This window comes from Molothrus ater, chromosome 3 (genome assembly GCF_012460135.2).
Source record: "Molothrus ater isolate BHLD 08-10-18 breed brown headed cowbird chromosome 3, BPBGC_Mater_1.1, whole genome shotgun sequence".
NCBI lineage: Eukaryota > Metazoa > Chordata > Aves > Passeriformes > Icteridae > Molothrus > Molothrus ater.
This window is the reverse complement of record NC_050480.2, coordinates 57,728,266-57,745,369: the sequence shown is the minus strand read 5'-3', so window position 1 is coordinate 57,745,369 and position 17,104 is coordinate 57,728,266. Positions and strand designations below refer to the sequence as shown.

The following is a 17,104-nucleotide window of genomic DNA, read 5'->3' as shown; positions in this document are numbered from 1 at the left end:
CACTATTCTGAGGAATATGTGCTAGAAAAGTTATACCCTGAAGAGAGCAAGCATGTGGAGACAGACAGTGGTAGTGTGTGCTTGCAGACATTTTGTATTGAATTTCTGTAGACCTTTAAGGTTATGCTGAAAAAACATAAGCTTAATCAAAATTCAAGCAAAATCAGGGTTTATAAAGATTTTCTTCATGACTTGCCGATGTGATCAGCTATTCAGAAAAAAATAAATCAGCATCTGTTGTGATACAGCCATCCAGAACGTGCAAGAACTGTCAGAGCGAAGACATCACAGCACTCTACCCCACTTTGGCTGTGTAATTGCAATGACTCAGAGCCTGAAGCCCATAAAGAACAAAACCAGCCTTAAGGCACTCTGTAAAAATGCTGGAGATACCGCGCAGAGTTACTGAACTATGGTAAATTCAGAACCCTGGTTTCCAAAACCATGCCTTGCTTGCCTGTGTTCACCCGCAGGCGGGGGATCCGTGTCTGTAGGAAGCCACAGGGTGGCAGCGCTGCCCCACGCCGGAGTGCAACCAGCCTGGGAACACGAGAGCCAAACCAGGTCCTCGCAGCTGATTTGAAGAGAGAATTTGAAAGACTTATTTTTGACAAGCGAACCTAGTCATGCATTTCAAGGATTAAACTGAATCTAGCAGAAGAAAACACGCCAACTCTAAAGAATTCAAAATTTAAATTTCATACATAAATGTCCTTCTATCCTAATTAAAGCTATTTTGCTACCACATCACATAAGCAAAGTACATAATTACAGAACCTCAGTTTCAGAAAATTTTCAGTTCAGTGAATACTCTGCAGTACACCCATATGAATATACAATAATATAATTTTCATATAAAGACCAATATTCTTTCTAAATTTGAAGTCAACTTGACATCTGTTTCATTCAGTCTGGGTGGTGAGTTCTTAATGGGCCACATGGCAGGCACATTCCTGGGCTCCCATGTGAAGCACAACAGCTTTTCCAAGAGAAAATGTAAATGTAGCTGAAAGGTAGTTCATCACACGCTCTACTCCCTACAGACAGCACAGTGACAGATTTAGAGAACCAGTACCATGCAGGCACCCACACTGTGTCCGCATGTCCCATTCTGTCTGCCCTCCAAGCGTGCACCATGCAGGGCCCAGAGTGCTGCTGCAGTGCAACATGCACGTGTGGAGCAGCAGCACTGGCAGCGTGCTATTGCAGCGAGCCCCGCTGCCTGCTGGCTCCTGTCAGAGCAAGGCTGACCGCTCGGTTCAGTCGGAGTGTGTGTGCGCAGCGGCCAGGCCAGAGACCAAGGGGGCTGCAGCAAGCTGAAGGGTGCCAAGGCCAGCGCCCCACAGAAATGCCGGGTGCGTGCCACGAGTGTTCACAGCGCCCGAGCAGAAATGTGCATCAGCTCTCCAGCGGCTCCGCTGGCAAAGGCGCTGCCTCGGACGTGGCCGAGCCGAAGCCTGTTATCAGTTCTACAAGCTCTAGGACACGAGACAATGGCAGAAACTGATGCACAGGAAGTTCCAGCTGAACATGAGGAAGAACTTCTTTACTGTGCGGCTGATCGCGCTCTGGAATAGCTTGTCCAGAGACGTTGTGGAGTCTCCCTCACCGGAGATACTCAAGAACCGTCCGGACCCAGTTCTGTGCCATGTGCTCTGAACGACCCTGCTTGAGCAGGGAGGTCGGACCGGAAGACCCGCTGTGGTCCCGTCAGACATGCCCCGCTCTGTGATTCCGTGCGGAGCGGCGAGCCCGTCCGGGGCGTACGGTGACTCCGGGGGCGGCGGACGACAGCGGAAGCGCTGCAAGCGCGGCCCCCTCCGTCCCCTCCTCCCTCCCTCCCTCCCGCCGCCGCCACTTCCGGCGGCCGCTCTAGCCGCGCCGCGTCTATGCCCGCGGCGCTGGGGGATGTTTATTGTCGCGGGGAGTCGGCCCAGCACCCGGAACGCCGCCGGGCGACCGGCACTCACTGACCGGCACCGCGCTGCGCCCTGCCCTGCCCCGCCCCGCCCCGACCGCCGCCCGCCCGCACGGTAACGGCCGCCGCCCGCCGACGGGCCGCGCTCCTCCTCCTCCTCCTCCTCCCCCTCGCCGCCGTCTCGGGTCCGCGGGCTCGGCCGCAGCCGCCGCCGCCGTTGAGCCCCCGCGTCCCGTCCCTCTCCGCCGCCGCTCCTGCCCGGCCGAGGTGAGGGAGGCGGCGCGGGGCCTCCCCCGCCTCGCCGCGGCCCTGCCGGTGCCTCCCGCCGCGGTGCCGATCGCGCCCGGGGCAGCGGGGCGTGCGTGGCCGGGGCCGCCGGGGCAGGGAGAGGGAGGAAGGGGCAGGGCATCCTGCGGGGGAACGGCCCGTTCCCGGCCGGCCCGCCCGGCCCCGAGGGCTTTGTGGCGGCCCCGTGCCCTGCGGCGGCCGATGCCCGCACAAGCCGGCGCTGCCGAGCGGCGGAGCTCGGCGTGGCCAGGCCGCCTTGTTGCCTGCGCTTTGTTTGTGCCGTGCTGGCCGCAGAAGTTTCGGGCCGGGGTTGAGAGGGGAGAAGGAATAGTTGTTGACCAGAGCGTTTTGACGCTGGCGCATGTAGGGCTTTGAGTGGGATTCCCAGCAGCGGGAATAGGAAGGGTACTCGTGCTTCTTCAGCTGGGACGCGCAAATGATAAAAATGTTTGACTGGGAGGGGGTGAGAGGCTTACCCGTTGCCTTAAAATATTTTGTTACAGCTAAACATTTTTACTTTTCTTACGTCGTTTAATCATGTTGGAATGGCCACCGAACTTGTTGGTTCGGACTTTTGTCGTACTTACGATGATTTTCCACATATTATAAAGACCAAAAGGATTCTTCTTAATGCTTGGCAGTCTCCTGGATGTTTTAAGGGAAAGATGGCACAAACTTGAGTTTAAATGTATCTTGCTTTGAATATGAATGGACCTTTTGGTGAGAGAAAGATTTGAGGAAAATGGTGTGTAATGAATTATTTAAAATACGCTTTCTTGTCTTGCTCTATATACTCTTTGGTTTTATTCTTGCAAATGGATTTGTGTTGGACAACCCTACGGAGATGCAGTGGGCTTATCCAAGAGCAGGACTGATGTCCTACTTGCTTATGATATAGCTGGTATTATCACTCTCTGCATGGATCTAATGGAACAAATCCTTGCTTAGATGCTGGCTTTGCATGTATTTGAAAATTTTCTCCCCCAAAATATAAATAGTCACGACTCTACAAATCTTGAAAGGTGAGAACAGTAGCTTCAAGATGGCCTTTTGCTTTAGGCACAGTTTACCTTGCCATTGTAACAGAAAGTAAAAGCATGCACCACTAGCTCAGTGGCTGGAACTAAGAAAGTTGTTTGGAGCAGAGGATGTTCTGCACAGACAATAGTAACTATGTTGCTCTTGTTTTCAGGGAGTCATTCACCAGCCACTCTGATCTTAGTGTGCCTAAGAATTCCAGAAGATTTCAGAGGTGTGTCACCTCTGGCATTCCATATGGACCTGTTTCCTTAGGGGCTGAACACAAATCTTTAAAAGTATATCTTCAGTGGAAGGGTGTAATCATTTCTCCCCATTCCTGGGAGGCTTTATTTATTCTCCATTCTCATATGGAAACGTCCTGTAGAGGTTCATGTTAACTTCTTCAAAGATGCCTTTCAGGCATTAGTTTGACAAATGTCTACTGACGCAGTAGTGACCAATATCCCTTCAGCTGGGCTGTTGAATTCTTTGTGGAGTTGGTCAGTTTGTGAACTGCTTTGGAGAAAGGTTAAAAATAACCAGTAAAAGTTGCTTATACTTAGGCCGATGGTGAAAAAGGTGTTTATTAAACTGTTCTGACATTAACATAACCATTGTTAGATATCCCCCATCTACCTTTATAGCTCTGAGTTTCTTGGATCAAAGCTAGTCAAGAGCTTAAAATAATACTTTGTTTATATACCCTATCCCAAGTGCCTTTCCTTTTTCTTTGATGATGGTGCTGTGGTTGGTTTGAAACTTTCTGAAGACAGACTGCTGGCTTTTTTAAGATTGTAAGATTTCCGTGCAGGGTGTTTTGTCTTCACGTGTGTTTATAGAGTATCTAAAATAGTATGTCTATGATTCTAACAGTGGATGTAGAGGTAATGCTTTAAGAACTTGAGTGTTCATTCCTCCCTCCAAAGTATTTCTTATTCTGTGGAGTTTCTCTAGTTTCAGAGTAGGATACATTACAGTGTCAAATATCCTTGCATTAGCTTCTGTTGTTGTTTTTATTTTTGTGTTATCATGATTAATCTAGCTACTTTTGTTTCCTTTTTTTTTTTTCTCCTATGGTAATTTTTCAGATATATCCCTGAAATCTATGTTGAAAAGAAAGAACAATCCTCCAAAGTTTCTCTGATAAAACAAAATAATGCAAACTTCTGCAGAGAGGTATTTCAGCTTGTTTCCTCTGTCGGGATAGATTGTGTTAAGCTGGTGCAAAACAATTTGAAATCAAAGTTAGCTAGTTTCTTGTGTTGGGGAAAGTCAAATGAAGTACATAATCTAAAAGAAATGCTGCACATTTAGACAAATTATTTTCAAATTTAGCCTATTATTAAATTAGTGTTAGCTGGCAAAGCATAATTTTAGAAATGAGATTTAGACTGCCAAAATTCTACAGTTCAGATGAGAGGACCTTCAAAGGGCAAAATTAATCAACAAAACCTAAGCTGAGCTCAACTTAAGCACTTGCAAATCCAGAACTGGAAAGAACCTGATGTTTGGTTTCTACTCAACCTCTCTGTTCTGCTAGTGTAACTGCATAAGTATGGAATATAAATAGGCTTATAAGTAAGGAACACTATTTTCCCCATTTTGCAAAAAGATATGGAAATGCAGAAATTCAGGTTTTGGGAAATAACAGTCAGTGCTACGGTGGTGTGTATGAATAGCAGAGAATACAAGAGACAGCTGGGAAAGAGAAGGATCAGAATGTTCCAGCTGGTCATGGTTGCTGGAGATACGTGTAATAAGAGCAAGATCTTTCTTTCTTGGACGTTGTTAGACCTTTTTCGCAAATACGTTCTTCAGTTGGTTTTTTTTAATGTAGTCCATGTATTTGTATTTTTTAGGAAAGTTTAAGTTGCTTTTGTTCTCATGGTTCCTCTGAATTTAAAGTTATTTAAGGCTTCCAAAAGAAAGGTAACAGGACATCTTCTCTGTAGATTTCTTTTCCTTTTTTGTAAGTAAGGTATGAGACATTAAAATGAATATTTAAATCAAAGACTGTGATATGTTAATGCTTACTTACTGCTTGATTGCAAGTATCCGAGCCTAGAAACATTTTGATTTACCCAATCTTTCCAAACCATGCCTTGGAAGAGTTTTAACAGTGTATTTGTATGCTTAGTAGGAATGGGTGTGTTCAAAATCATTGACATCATATATAGAAGTTGAAATTAAACAGCCCTTCCCTTAGTATCTGTTGTCTTGAGCTTTCAGAACGTGGCTAATTAAAATGGAGGCACACCACTGTAATCTGTGTAATTTTTCTCGTCTTAATATCTATGCAAGTAGATTGTACTTCTAACCAAGATACATTGTAATTGCTGAAAACATCCTTACTGACAGCTCCACAGCTGCCTTTTTGCCTTAATAATAGATCTTTTCCTTTTAAATTGTAATTTTCCTCTCTTTGCAACCACTTTTTCCTTTGTTCTGAATGAGCATGTGACTTTTCTCCCTGGTTCTTTTGAAGATAAGCCATGTTTTATGGGGACTTTATCATACAATACTATGGTTTGCTTGGATGTTAGCAACCTTTTGGTGGTGTTATGCACAACTCTGATGTTCTTTCAGAATGTAGATGGAAGCTGAGTGTGCCAGCAGATCCTTGCTGATAATTGGGAGATGCTGATAATTGGAGGTATCTTGTTGACAGTCTTTCCTGGGTTCCAGTAAGAGCCAGGAGTCGGAGCCAGGGTGGAAAACAAATGCCTCTCTGAAGATGCCACGGGTTCCAGCTCCGTGCTGGCCCTGCCTGCATGCCATTCAAAATCTGCACATGTGCTATCTTTGGATCTGGTGCCGTAAATTACTTTCCCAATCTGTAGTAGTCCATCAAAACCAGATGGGATAAGTAATTTCTGACTTTGAGGATTCATGTAATTTTTGGTTCAATAAAAAAGATTAATAAAGGGATCTGGGAGTACTAATTAGTTACTGTTTGTTCTCTTCTTTGCCTGCATTCCCTCCACCCCCACACATAACCTTTGGTTTTTATGTTTTCTTCTTGCTGTTTATTCATCTCTTTTCTGTATTATCATCCATCTTGCCTTTTCTTATATTGGACAAGCCAACAATTACAGAATAATTCTTTCAGCAGGGAACAAGCTGCAGAGTGTAAGCAGGAGCCACCACAGCAGCTGACGCAGTACGTTGTGCACATCTGCCGTGTAGTTTGTTACTTCTCTGTTGTCAGTGAGTGGTAGTCAAAGGTGCAGCTTGAGTTCTCCATTATAGACTATGTCATGATGTTTAGGAAGGCAAAGTCAGATGAAAATACTGATAATAGCATTAATATTGTATCTTGAAGATTTTTAATATAGAACATAAGGCCAAAACATTTAAAGTGATATAAATACATCACAGTCTGTTAGGTATGTTATTGTTCTTGATGCACAGTGTCCTGCTTCTTCCATGGCAGTGACCATGTGGAGCATTTCACATACGTGACAGGTTTTTTTTTCTTTGCTTTCCTTTTTATTTATTTTGAATGAAATATTGCTAAAATATTTATGTAAGTCCTTTTCACTGTATACCAGTGATCTTGCTCTTGTCCCCTCTCATTTCTTCACCTGAGATCTATTTGAGATGCTTGCTGTCTTGGCTTTGTATGGTTCCAGAAGAGATGTTGGGTGTTCTTGGGCTGGGATGAGTGGTAGCCCAGCTGCTGGAGTTAGGATTCTCTTTCCCAGTGAGGTGTGTGGGAGGAGTGCTGTCTTTGAGCATGGATGCTTCCTGGGTGCCTTAGGTTGGCAGTGCATGCACTGGGTGGCTATCCCATGCCTTCACAGTTACCTGTGCTTTTCCTCAGGAGCATTCCATCTCACTCTGCCTGTACAATGCCTTCCTGTGGGCAGTGCAGACAGTCAGCCCAGGCTGCTGCTGCCACCAGGACATTTTGTGTAATTTACTTTGAGCTATTATTGGGAGAGATAGGCCAAGAGTGCTGGATGAAGATGGGAAAGCTGTGGTAGCAGGCTGTCTACAGACTGCAGTTTGTGTAACCGGTGTTAGTTAAAAGTTATTCATAGGCTTATCCATTCCAACACAAATGTCAAACTGTTCAGAATTATCAACTTCAGCAGTCAGAGAAGTGTATTTTCCTGAGGTGTCTAATGACATCCTCAAATGAGCTGAGGAAAGATTATCCACTGGAGCTATGGAAGAAGTTTCAGTAATCTTTACAGTGTCTTAATATGCTTAGTAAGAATTGTAACATATTTAACTGGCAATTTAAAATACTCTTATATATGTGTGTCTATGCACTTCATTTCTGTTAAGTCTGGCAACATGGCTTTGAACAAGTTGCCTCCTATTTTAGAGCACAAAGGATGCAGACCTCCCCCTCCCCTCACATTGTTAAATGAGTCAGAATGTCGTGTCTTCTGCTTCTTGTCTTTTTTAAGGGGCAAATGTATACAATGGCATTAACAGGCAATTTTCTATTGGTATGTTTAATTTTATCATTTTTCCTTCTCAGGATGTGATCTTCGTGGTGAGCTGGTGGGAAAATTGAGTTGTAAATCACCCCAATGGATGCAGACAGTGATGTTGCACTGGACATTTTAATCACAAATGTAGTGTGTGTTTTTAGAACAAGATGTCATTTAAACTTGAGGAAGATTGCATTAGAGGGAGCAAATGTGATATACAAGCGTGATGTTGGGGTAAGAGATTCAACATTAAACCTTAATTATCTGTTTTTAGAAATGTTCCTTCAGCTAAACATTCTTCTGCCTAACACCTGTGTATGGTGGATAAAGAAAAGCAGAATTTTCTTTCTCTATTTTGCTTGCTGTAGGTATTTAGTTACTAATACATTACTGTACAGAAATGGGAGTGATGAAATGCTGTCTCAGGAGACAGCACTTGGTGAGGTGAATATTGGGTACAAGCTATGTGATGAGACCTCTTAGACCTCAGGGTCTGTTTTGCCTCCCAAAATTTGATCACTATGTCAAGAAAATATATCTTGATACAGAGTCAGCAATGTAAAATCATTGTAATAAGAAAAAATCAGCATGGTGGTTGTAGTTTTCAGCTTTTTATTCAGTGAAAAATACCTTCATTTTATCTATTCTGTGTACACTGAATCATTGGCTGTTTCATGCTTATTTTGCTCTTCTCAGGAGCTAGGCTTTTTAAGTACTGAAAGAGATGAAGGAGCAGTTCAAGCCTATCAAGGGAGTTTTAGTGTAACTTTAGTTGATTTGGGTAACAGGTATTTTTTCTGGTATGAAATTTAATTGCTGCTAGTTTCCAATTTTTCTACTTTTCTTTTTTAGAAGGTTTTAATGAAGCTTAGGAAACCTAGGATTACGGCCACAATTTGGTCCTCAGGAAAAGTTATTTGCACAGGAGCCACAAGGTGAGTTCATGAAGATTCTTTCTCTACCTCTAAATCCCAGTGTATTTTAAAATACAGCATTATAAATGAAGAAGAGGTAGTACTGGCTGCTACTTAAATTGGTTCACACTGGATCACATGTAGATCCTAGATTTGGGAGGAAGTTTTCTATTTGAAGTGTTTGTGTCAGATAGTGTTGAAATCTTAAACAGCATCAGTTTAGCCTTCTTGGGAGAGCAGCAGGGAAAACTGCCTTGTTAAGAAAATCCTAAAGAGATTTGAGAAGCCTTTAAGAATTCTGTGTGTTTAGCTAGAAGTTGAGACTTGGGAAGGGATGACCTTTCCCGGGGATATCTCTTTATTTTTAAAAAAAAACCCACCTGAATTTAATCAAGTTTTACAGTGTTGAGGGACTGAAAAGAAGCAAAAGCAAACTCAGTTCAGAGACATCTGACACTCACTAGACTCTTAAGAACTGAATTCCTTTAATATATGTCTGCATTTCAAAGTAAGGATAAGTCAAGGTAAAAGAGTAAATTTGCATACTTTCTGTGTATGATCTCTGTTCCAAAATTAAAGAGGATTGTTCCGGCTGTTAACTCCAGACTACCCATGATCTTATTTATCTGTTAAGGGTGCTTAAAACCATGTGTGATTAAAACATGTCTCTCACTTCAGCTTGAGCCAAGTGCCAAGATACTCTGCAAATAGGGCATGAAAGACTCCATTGGAATGTCTATCTAGTTAAAATGTAGGATGAAGTGAAGGCTGTCCATGAGATCATGGTTGATGTGCCACATTATATAATGGTTCATCTTGTAGTCTGAGTAGTGGTGTGTGTGTGTGCACAACTATATACTCTATTTCTGCTAATGCTAGATCCTTTTCTTTCTCCTTTATAGTGAAGAAGAAGCTAAATTTGGTGCCAGACGACTAGCTCGTAGTCTACAGAAACTAGGTTTTCAGGTAATTCTGATGAAAAAGGACTTGCATGACTCAAGCAATGCTGTTAGTTTGGTTTTTTTTAGAAAGAAACAAAGAGGGAGCATAATGATTTAGCAGTTAACGTGTTTTCGCTCAAATGGCCCTTTTGTGTAGGAATACATTTTCCAGATGCTGGTTAAAGAGAAGCTGTTTTGTTTTGTGGATTTGAATTTTGTTTGGCAGCTCAGAGCGGTGCTTCTTCACTGGATAATGAACTACAAAATTTGTTTAATATATGAACAGATGTGTCTTAGATAGAATGTACTATGTCTCAAAAGATTTATTTGGAAAATGCTGAAACTTTACTGTAATTTGAACATAATTTTCACTCATTTCTAGTGGAATAGAAGATACATTGCCATCTGAATAAAGGCAAGTCTGAGCTTCTTAAATTAAAGAGGAAGGGAGAAAAATGCTCCTGCACTGTCATGTTGCACAGCTGGAAATATGCCAAATAAAATGCTTAGGACAGGAAACACCCTCTTTTATCTGGGTTTGGGTTAACATTGCCAGTCAGAAACACCACTTGCATTTCATAGTAAGGGTTGAAAAACAGCAACATGAACCACTTAAAATTACACAACTTGGTGCTCTAAAACTTCCTGATAGTCTGTTGTGCTGTTTAAACACAGATTCAACTTAAGGACAGACAATTAAATAGACACAGCAGCTGTCATTTCCAGGGAAAGACTACTTTTGATTATAGTACATCAAGGCAGTGGTGGCAGCCTATGCTGGTAGTGCTGCATCAGACCCCAGCAAAAGTGTGACACTCCTACTGTCACAAATGTGTACTTCTAACCCAGCCCTTTAAAGTAGGAATGGAATGTTAAGTCAGTGAGGTGCACGGTACTTCCAGGGTGGATACACCAAGTTTTCTCATAAAGTGAGCAGTTTGTATTTTGAAGATTAAGTTGATTTAAGGCTAAGTTGCTTCTTTCTGTCTTTCCAACTATATTTCTAAGTGTAGATTGAAGAAGAGCGGCCATTTAAAGTTTAGGCAACCTCAGAAAATGAGCAAAAGTGTCCCCAGTGACATTGCCAACACTGACCTGTCAGCAGTGCGGTTTCTTCGTATAGCAGTTGTCTGTTGGCTATTTTGTTGTCATCTAAAGGGTCCGTGGTAGAGAATAACTGAAAGTTATTCAAATAGTTTGAGTTGGGTTTCAGAAAGTTACAGAGTAGAAAACCAGTTTGCTCTACTCGCCACTGACATTAAAGCAAAAGTTGTCACCTTTTTTCTTATTCTTAGCTTTAATACAAATGGTATATAGCAACAAGGCATTAAAGAAGTTTGCAACAATATTTAAGCATTTTCTCTGCTTACTATGATGTTCCATGAGCTGTTAAATTTAGTTTATTTTCAGTGGGGAGGTGTTTAGTACATCAGTTTGAGTTGTTTCTGTGTCTCATCCTTAAACTGTACTATAACCATACTGCTGTAGTGACCATGATACAGCTGTGAGGTATCTAGTTCAGCAGTTACTTCACCACAGAGGGATAATGTAAATGTTCTGAGTCCATTAAGTGCTCTTAGATGCCTATTAGAAAAGCATCAGTCTCAAGATTCTAATTTTGACCCATCAAAATATTCTAAGTAGTAGCCTTGTCTTTTTTTTTTTTTTGCAACCCATGCAAAAAAACTTGGTGTAAATTCTAATGTCTTTTTTTCCTGTCTCTTTTGAAAAGGTAATTTTCACAGATTTTAAAGTTGTGAATGTTTTAGCAGTGTGCAACATGCCCTTTGAGATAAGATTGCCAGAATTTACGAAGAATAACAGACCTCATGCGAGGTACGTAGGATTTTAAAGAATTTTAGTCCTGGACTACTTCTTAAGTTTTATTTTTCAGTTCTAGATCTCTCTTTTTTACTTTTCATTTTGTTTTCTAGTTATGAACCAGAACTTCATCCTGCCGTGTGTTACAGAATAAAATCTCTCAGAGCTACCTTACAGATTTTTTCCACAGGCAGTATCACAGTTACAGGTATTTTAATGTCAAAAAATAAATATTTAACTTGTTGGGAATATTTAACTTTAGAGCCGGTAGGTTTGGGAAAACAAGATTTTTAAAACAGTCAAACAAATATGTTGAAAGGATTTAGTTTCCCTGTGCTAGCACCTTGTTTGGTTTTGAGTGAAAGTGCCAGAAGAGTTGGAGAGAAAGTGTTATTATTGTAGGTTCAAAAAATTAGTTAGACTGAATGTACACAGTCTGTTTTTTAATGAAACCAAAAGTAAGGTAGCACTTAAGAATGCAGGTAATTATTGTTTATTTAAATATTTGAATTTTCTTCCTTTTTTTCTTCCATTTGTAGAGATGTTAACTACACTGCATTTAGCATTAACATCCCTTCCATAAATACATATTTCCAATTGCAGGTTTATGGAAACTCATAGGATAGTATAGCACTTTGTATAGTGTAGCATAAATGAAGTGGACCAATAATTTACAGTTCTTCAGACTTGTGCTCTCTTCTTTTAAAGCTCAGCTAAGAGAACAACCACTGAATCACAGGCATCAGTGATTTTTCCCATGTAATTGAGACATGGTTGTTCTGTGTCTTGGAGAGGCCAGCAATTTTTTCTTCTCTCTTCATCATTTTCATTTTTCATTCTCTTTTCTGTTTGTTTGTGAGATGTCCCCCACCAGTGTCCAGGTACAAGAAGTCATTTTTTCAGACAATACATATTAAAATGATCCAAAACAAAAAAAAAAACCATTTCGTATCATGTTTGCAGGAATTATGTCTTGCAGTTGTTAGAGCTCAGCTGCTGGTTCAGAAGCTGAGTAAGGATTTCTTTTATTTTCACATCTTAATTCAAATGCCTATGCCTATGCAGAACATTAACCACAAGATATTGGAAGCAGTGTTTTCTAAAGAAGACAAACTTCGATCAGATTCAGTAATCTAAAAATGAAGGACTAAAAAGTACTTCAAGATTCCAGTATATGTTTGGAACGGTGCAACTGGTCTAGCCAAAACTAGAAACTAAATTTAAAATAAATAAGAAGCAGTATCACTGCAGTAATAAAAAGCTCTCAGCATGTCTTGTCAGCCCCCTAATGAGATTCAGCTTCTCTGTAATATTCTTATTACTTCATTGCTTACAGAATCACTTCCATATTTTTAGAAATTTTCCTTTCAAATAGGAAGGTAAATATGGTAAACATAGAAGTTTTGCATACTTCTAGTTTAGTTGTTGCAGTGAGTTTGAAAAATTAACTCAGACCTCTGTTGATTTTCTAGGTTTCTGCTTTGCCTCTTCTAGAGGAAAAAAATGTTCTGAGTCTTATGCTTCTTATTCTAAAAATGACTTAAATTACTTTTCAGCCATAGTGCACTCCTTCTCAAGTGTGCTCAGATGAAGTTTCCTTTAAAGATTCATGTTTCTGTAGTACTAGTACTTGTATACCTCTGCCTTAGAGAATTTTGAGATACATAATTAGAAACGTTACAAAAAACCCAGGAAGGTGAGTTCTTTTCCTGAGACAAGTATAAAAAGATTTTGTTACTTTCTTGAAAGATAGTAAAAATCACTAGCATGTAATAGAAAGAAGTATTGTTTCTTTGACTCCAAAATGAAAAATGAGGGGGTTGTTTAGGGGGATTGTGTTGTTTTGGTATGTTCTTTCCTTCTCTTATATGCCCTAGAATGATGATCCAGTTTTTATATCTCTTCAGCCTTAGAGAGAGTAGTATTTTTTTTGCTGGAACTATTTGCCTACTCGTATTCTCACTATTTGAAGGCTTCTCCTTTCCTGAGAACTCTCTTTTCTAATAGCAGCCAAGTTTAAGGAGGGTGCAGTATCTACCCAGAAGACAGATACCTTTCACTAGGCTTGTTTTATCTGGGTGTTTCACTCAACCAGTTTGAAAGGAAGAATCCTATTCTTGTCCATTGCTTTCTGACTGAGCACGTAAAACAATAATTACTTAAGTAACTTATGCTTAAGTTGTTTTTGGGAGTAATTTTGAACAGTTCTCTATACTTGGAAGAAACTTTTGAAGTCTAAAGTGGGGTTACAAAAACCCTGCATTCCTACTCATCAAAGCATATGAGAAATTGCTGTTCTCCTTTACCTGCATCACCAAGCTTCTATTCAGAATTAATATCTTCCAGGATGTTACTGCTCACTTATTTGCAGTCTTAATTTTTCATTGGCTAAAGTGGCCTGGTACTACCAGCAAGCATTGCTAGGTCATTTTTCATTTTCTTTGCCTGGATACTCACAGATTATGTTAGATAACCTTCTTATGCGTCATCCTGAGATGATAAAACCATTCCCTGGCTTGCAGGTTTTGTCGTGAGATCAGTGATGAAGCTATTTGCAAAACCTGGGATAGAAAGTAATAGTCTCTAATTTTCAAACCTATAATCTTGCTTGAAATGTACTTCAGTTAAATCCAGCATTATTTAACAGTAGCTTTTGTTGGTAGGTTTTTAAAGCAAGAGTGAAAAGTGGCTAGGCTTGAAGAAATACAAATTCTTAGAAGATTACCATAAGTAAAAGAACTAATTTACCTCTGCCACTCAGCCTCTTCTCTGGGCTGTTTAAGCCAGTAAATTGAAAATCAGCCAAGTTGTTATGAAATTAAATGACAGTATTATTTAACTGTAATCTATCCATTGACAAATGTAGAACATCTTGCAGATTTACAAGAAAAGACTTTCACATGAAAAGCAATCAGAGAAAATCTGTTAAGTTAGGAGAAATGGGGGAGAACTTGTTATTGTCTGTGGTATGAAGTTGTGATTGGTAATAATATTAAGGTTTTTTTAAAGGTACTGTTGTTATTTTAATTTCTGATTCCCTGAATTTTCTCTTCCTACTGCCTTTTTTTTTTTTTAACTGTGTCTTAGGGCCAAACGTAAAGGCTGTTGCCAGTGCTGTGGAACAGATTTATCCATTCGTGTTTGAAAGCAGGAAATAAATTTTGTAATTCACCACTTGATGGTTAGGTTCCCTAACCGAGCACCTTCAAAGACTGCTGCACATTGGACTAAAAGCAAAAAGGAAAACTGGACCAACCATAGCAGAGGAATACAGACTCTTTTACTTGCTCATGGCCACAGTATAGACTCCAGTTCTTTTGGATTTTACTCTTAACAGTGCTGTATTGTAAAAACGGAAGTTTACAAGATACGAAATTGCTGCTTTTAAAAAGACATTCTATTTATTTTTGCAGTAATTTCTGTGTATTCATAAGCAAAGCTGTCACGATGTGCACTACCTTTAAGACATTTTTTTTTTAGCTTGAGCTTGTGTTTTATTTGTGAATAGTCTTTTACATTTTTGTATGCTGAATATTGGGCACCAAAGAAGCTGTAAAAGTTATCTTTTTCACCTGATGAATGTGCACAAATAAAAGTTTGGAAAATATTTCTCTTCATACCTGTTCTGTTATATTCCTTCCCTTTTTATATTACAATTAAAATTGTATAGTTGCAAATTAATTTGAAACAATGTAAGAATAGTCTTTTGCTGATACCTTCTGTTTCTGTTTGTAGTATGTGTAAAACTTTGTGCTTGGGCTAGATTGAAATCTATAGTAGTTACGTATGTTTATCTGAGGATGAAATTTGGTTTGTTCCCAGTTCTCTTAACTACATGCCAGACTTCAAGTATTTTCTTGTTGTTACATGAAGAGAAGACATTTCTAAATATAAAGGTCTACAGCAAGTGTTTTCCTGTAGATGAATTGTAGAACATGCTGAGTTGGAAGGGAGCCATCAGGATCACCGAGTCCAACTCCTGGCCCTGTGCATGACCCCCCAAGAGTCACACCCTGTGCCTGAGAGCAGTGTCCAAATGCTTCTTCAACTCTGTCAGGCTGGTGCTGTCACTACTTCCCTGGGGAGCCAGCTCCAGTGCCCAGCCACCCTCTGGGTGAAAAGCTTTTTCCTGATACCTGTCCTAAAGCTCCTCTGACTCAGCTTCACGCTGTTTCCTCAAGTCCTCTCACTGGCCACGAGAGTGAAGAGATCGGTACCTGCCCTTCTGCTTCCCCTCGTGAGGATGCTGAAGACCACAATGAGGTCTCTCCTCAGTCTCCTCTCCTCCAAGCTGAACAAACCAAGTGACCTCAGCCCCTCATAAGGCTTCCCCTCCAGACCCTTCACCATCCTTGCAGCCCACCCTTGGACGCTGTCTGATAGCTTAATTACGTTATCAACTTATGAAGCTACTGTAGAAAAAACAACTGCCTTGTCCACCTACTCAATGCAAAAGAAAAATTTTAAATGTGAACTTCAGGAAAATTGTTGTGCTTCAACTGGAGAAGATGTTGTGGCCACTCTAATCCAGCCCCAGCCTATTGCTGAAAAATTAACACAGACCTTTTCTACACTCTTCTTACTGTATACTGTTTTGATGACAGGAGCTGCCAACAAGCAGTGAAGCTTGATTCTGGCATGTATTATTATTAGTATTAATCTTGGACTTGGAAGCCAGTAGATGTTTCTCTCAGTAAGTGCACATTTGAAGCAGAAGAGAGGTGAATGCTTAAAAGTAACTGCAAATGCTACTTTTAAAAAGATACAATAAATATGTATAAATGTATGTATGTCTTTTTTCCCTATCTCACCAAAGAGAAATGTAACACTGCTCTTGCATGCTGCAGGTAATGTTCCGTCCTAGGGGGTGCTAAAAATAGTATACTGAGCTGTTACTGTACCAAAAATCACAGCTTCCAAAGAAAAGGTGGAAGAACAGCTGCAGGAAGCAAATGCCTGGCATGACGGATTTCATCTGCCTGATGGGGTGATGTAGAACTTGGGGCTGTCCATAATGACTTTGTGCAGAAAGTATGTAAAGGAAGGAGTAGTATGAGAGATGCTTCACCAAATCCCCTCAGAACAAAAAGAAACAGAACTTTGCCATAAGTTGTAAGTAGTATGTTCATAAAGGCCTTTTGGAACTCTGTGTAGGTGTCAGAGAAAAGTTTGGGTTAGAAGGGACCTTCAAGATCATCTTGTTCCAGCCCCCCTGTCATGGGGCAGGGACTCCTTCCACTAGACCAGGTTGCCCAAAGCCCCATCCAACCTGGCCTTGAACACATCCAAGGATGGGGCATCCACAACTCCAGGCAATCTGTTCCAGTGCCTCACCATCCTCACAGTAAAGAATTTCTTCCTTACACCTAATCTAAATTTACCCTCTTTTAGTTTAAAGCTGCTCCTCTTTGTCCTGTCACCACATGGCCTTGTAAAAAGTCCCTCTCCATCTTTCTTAGAGGTTACCTTTGGGTAGTGGCAAGTTGCAGTTAGGTCTTCTCTTTTCCAGATGAACAATTCCAATTCTCTCAGCCTTTTCTCATAGGACTTGTATTCTGTCCCTCTCATCATCTTGGTGGCCTCCTCTGGAATCATTCCAGCAGGTCCATGTCCTTCCTGTGCTGGGAGCCCAGAGCTGGATGCAGCACTGCAGGTGGGCTCTCACCAGAGCAGAGGGACAGAATCCCCTCCCTCACCCTGCTGGCCACACTGCTTTGGATGCAGCCCAGGATACAGTTGGCTCTCTGGGATCCAAGT

At 41.0% G+C, this 17,104-nt stretch overlaps 1 protein-coding gene across 3 annotated transcripts; it reads left to right on the top strand.

The window, feature by feature from the left end:
- The first annotated feature begins 1,880 nt into the window (after positions 1 to 1,880).
- Positions 1,881 to 16,133, top strand: TBPL1 (TATA-box binding protein like 1). 3 transcript variants are annotated; one of them, XM_036380416.2, is made up of 7 exons: positions 1,881 to 2,033; positions 7,719 to 7,905; positions 8,524 to 8,606; positions 9,488 to 9,551; positions 11,259 to 11,362; positions 11,461 to 11,555; positions 14,435 to 16,133. In XM_036380416.2, the coding sequence occupies exons 2-7, from the start codon at positions 7,771 to 7,773 to the stop codon at positions 14,503 to 14,505; spliced, it is 552 nt and encodes a 183-aa protein (XP_036236309.1). In that variant the 5' UTR covers positions 1,881 to 2,033; positions 7,719 to 7,770; the 3' UTR covers positions 14,506 to 16,133. The 3 variants fall into 3 exon arrangements, with proteins under 3 accessions (XP_036236309.1, XP_036236310.1, XP_036236311.1); XM_036380417.2 differs by lacking the exon at positions 1,881 to 2,033 and adding an exon at positions 2,082 to 2,185; XM_036380418.2 differs by lacking the exon at positions 1,881 to 2,033 and adding an exon at positions 4,340 to 6,386.
- The last annotated feature ends 971 nt before the right edge of the window (positions 16,134 to 17,104 follow it).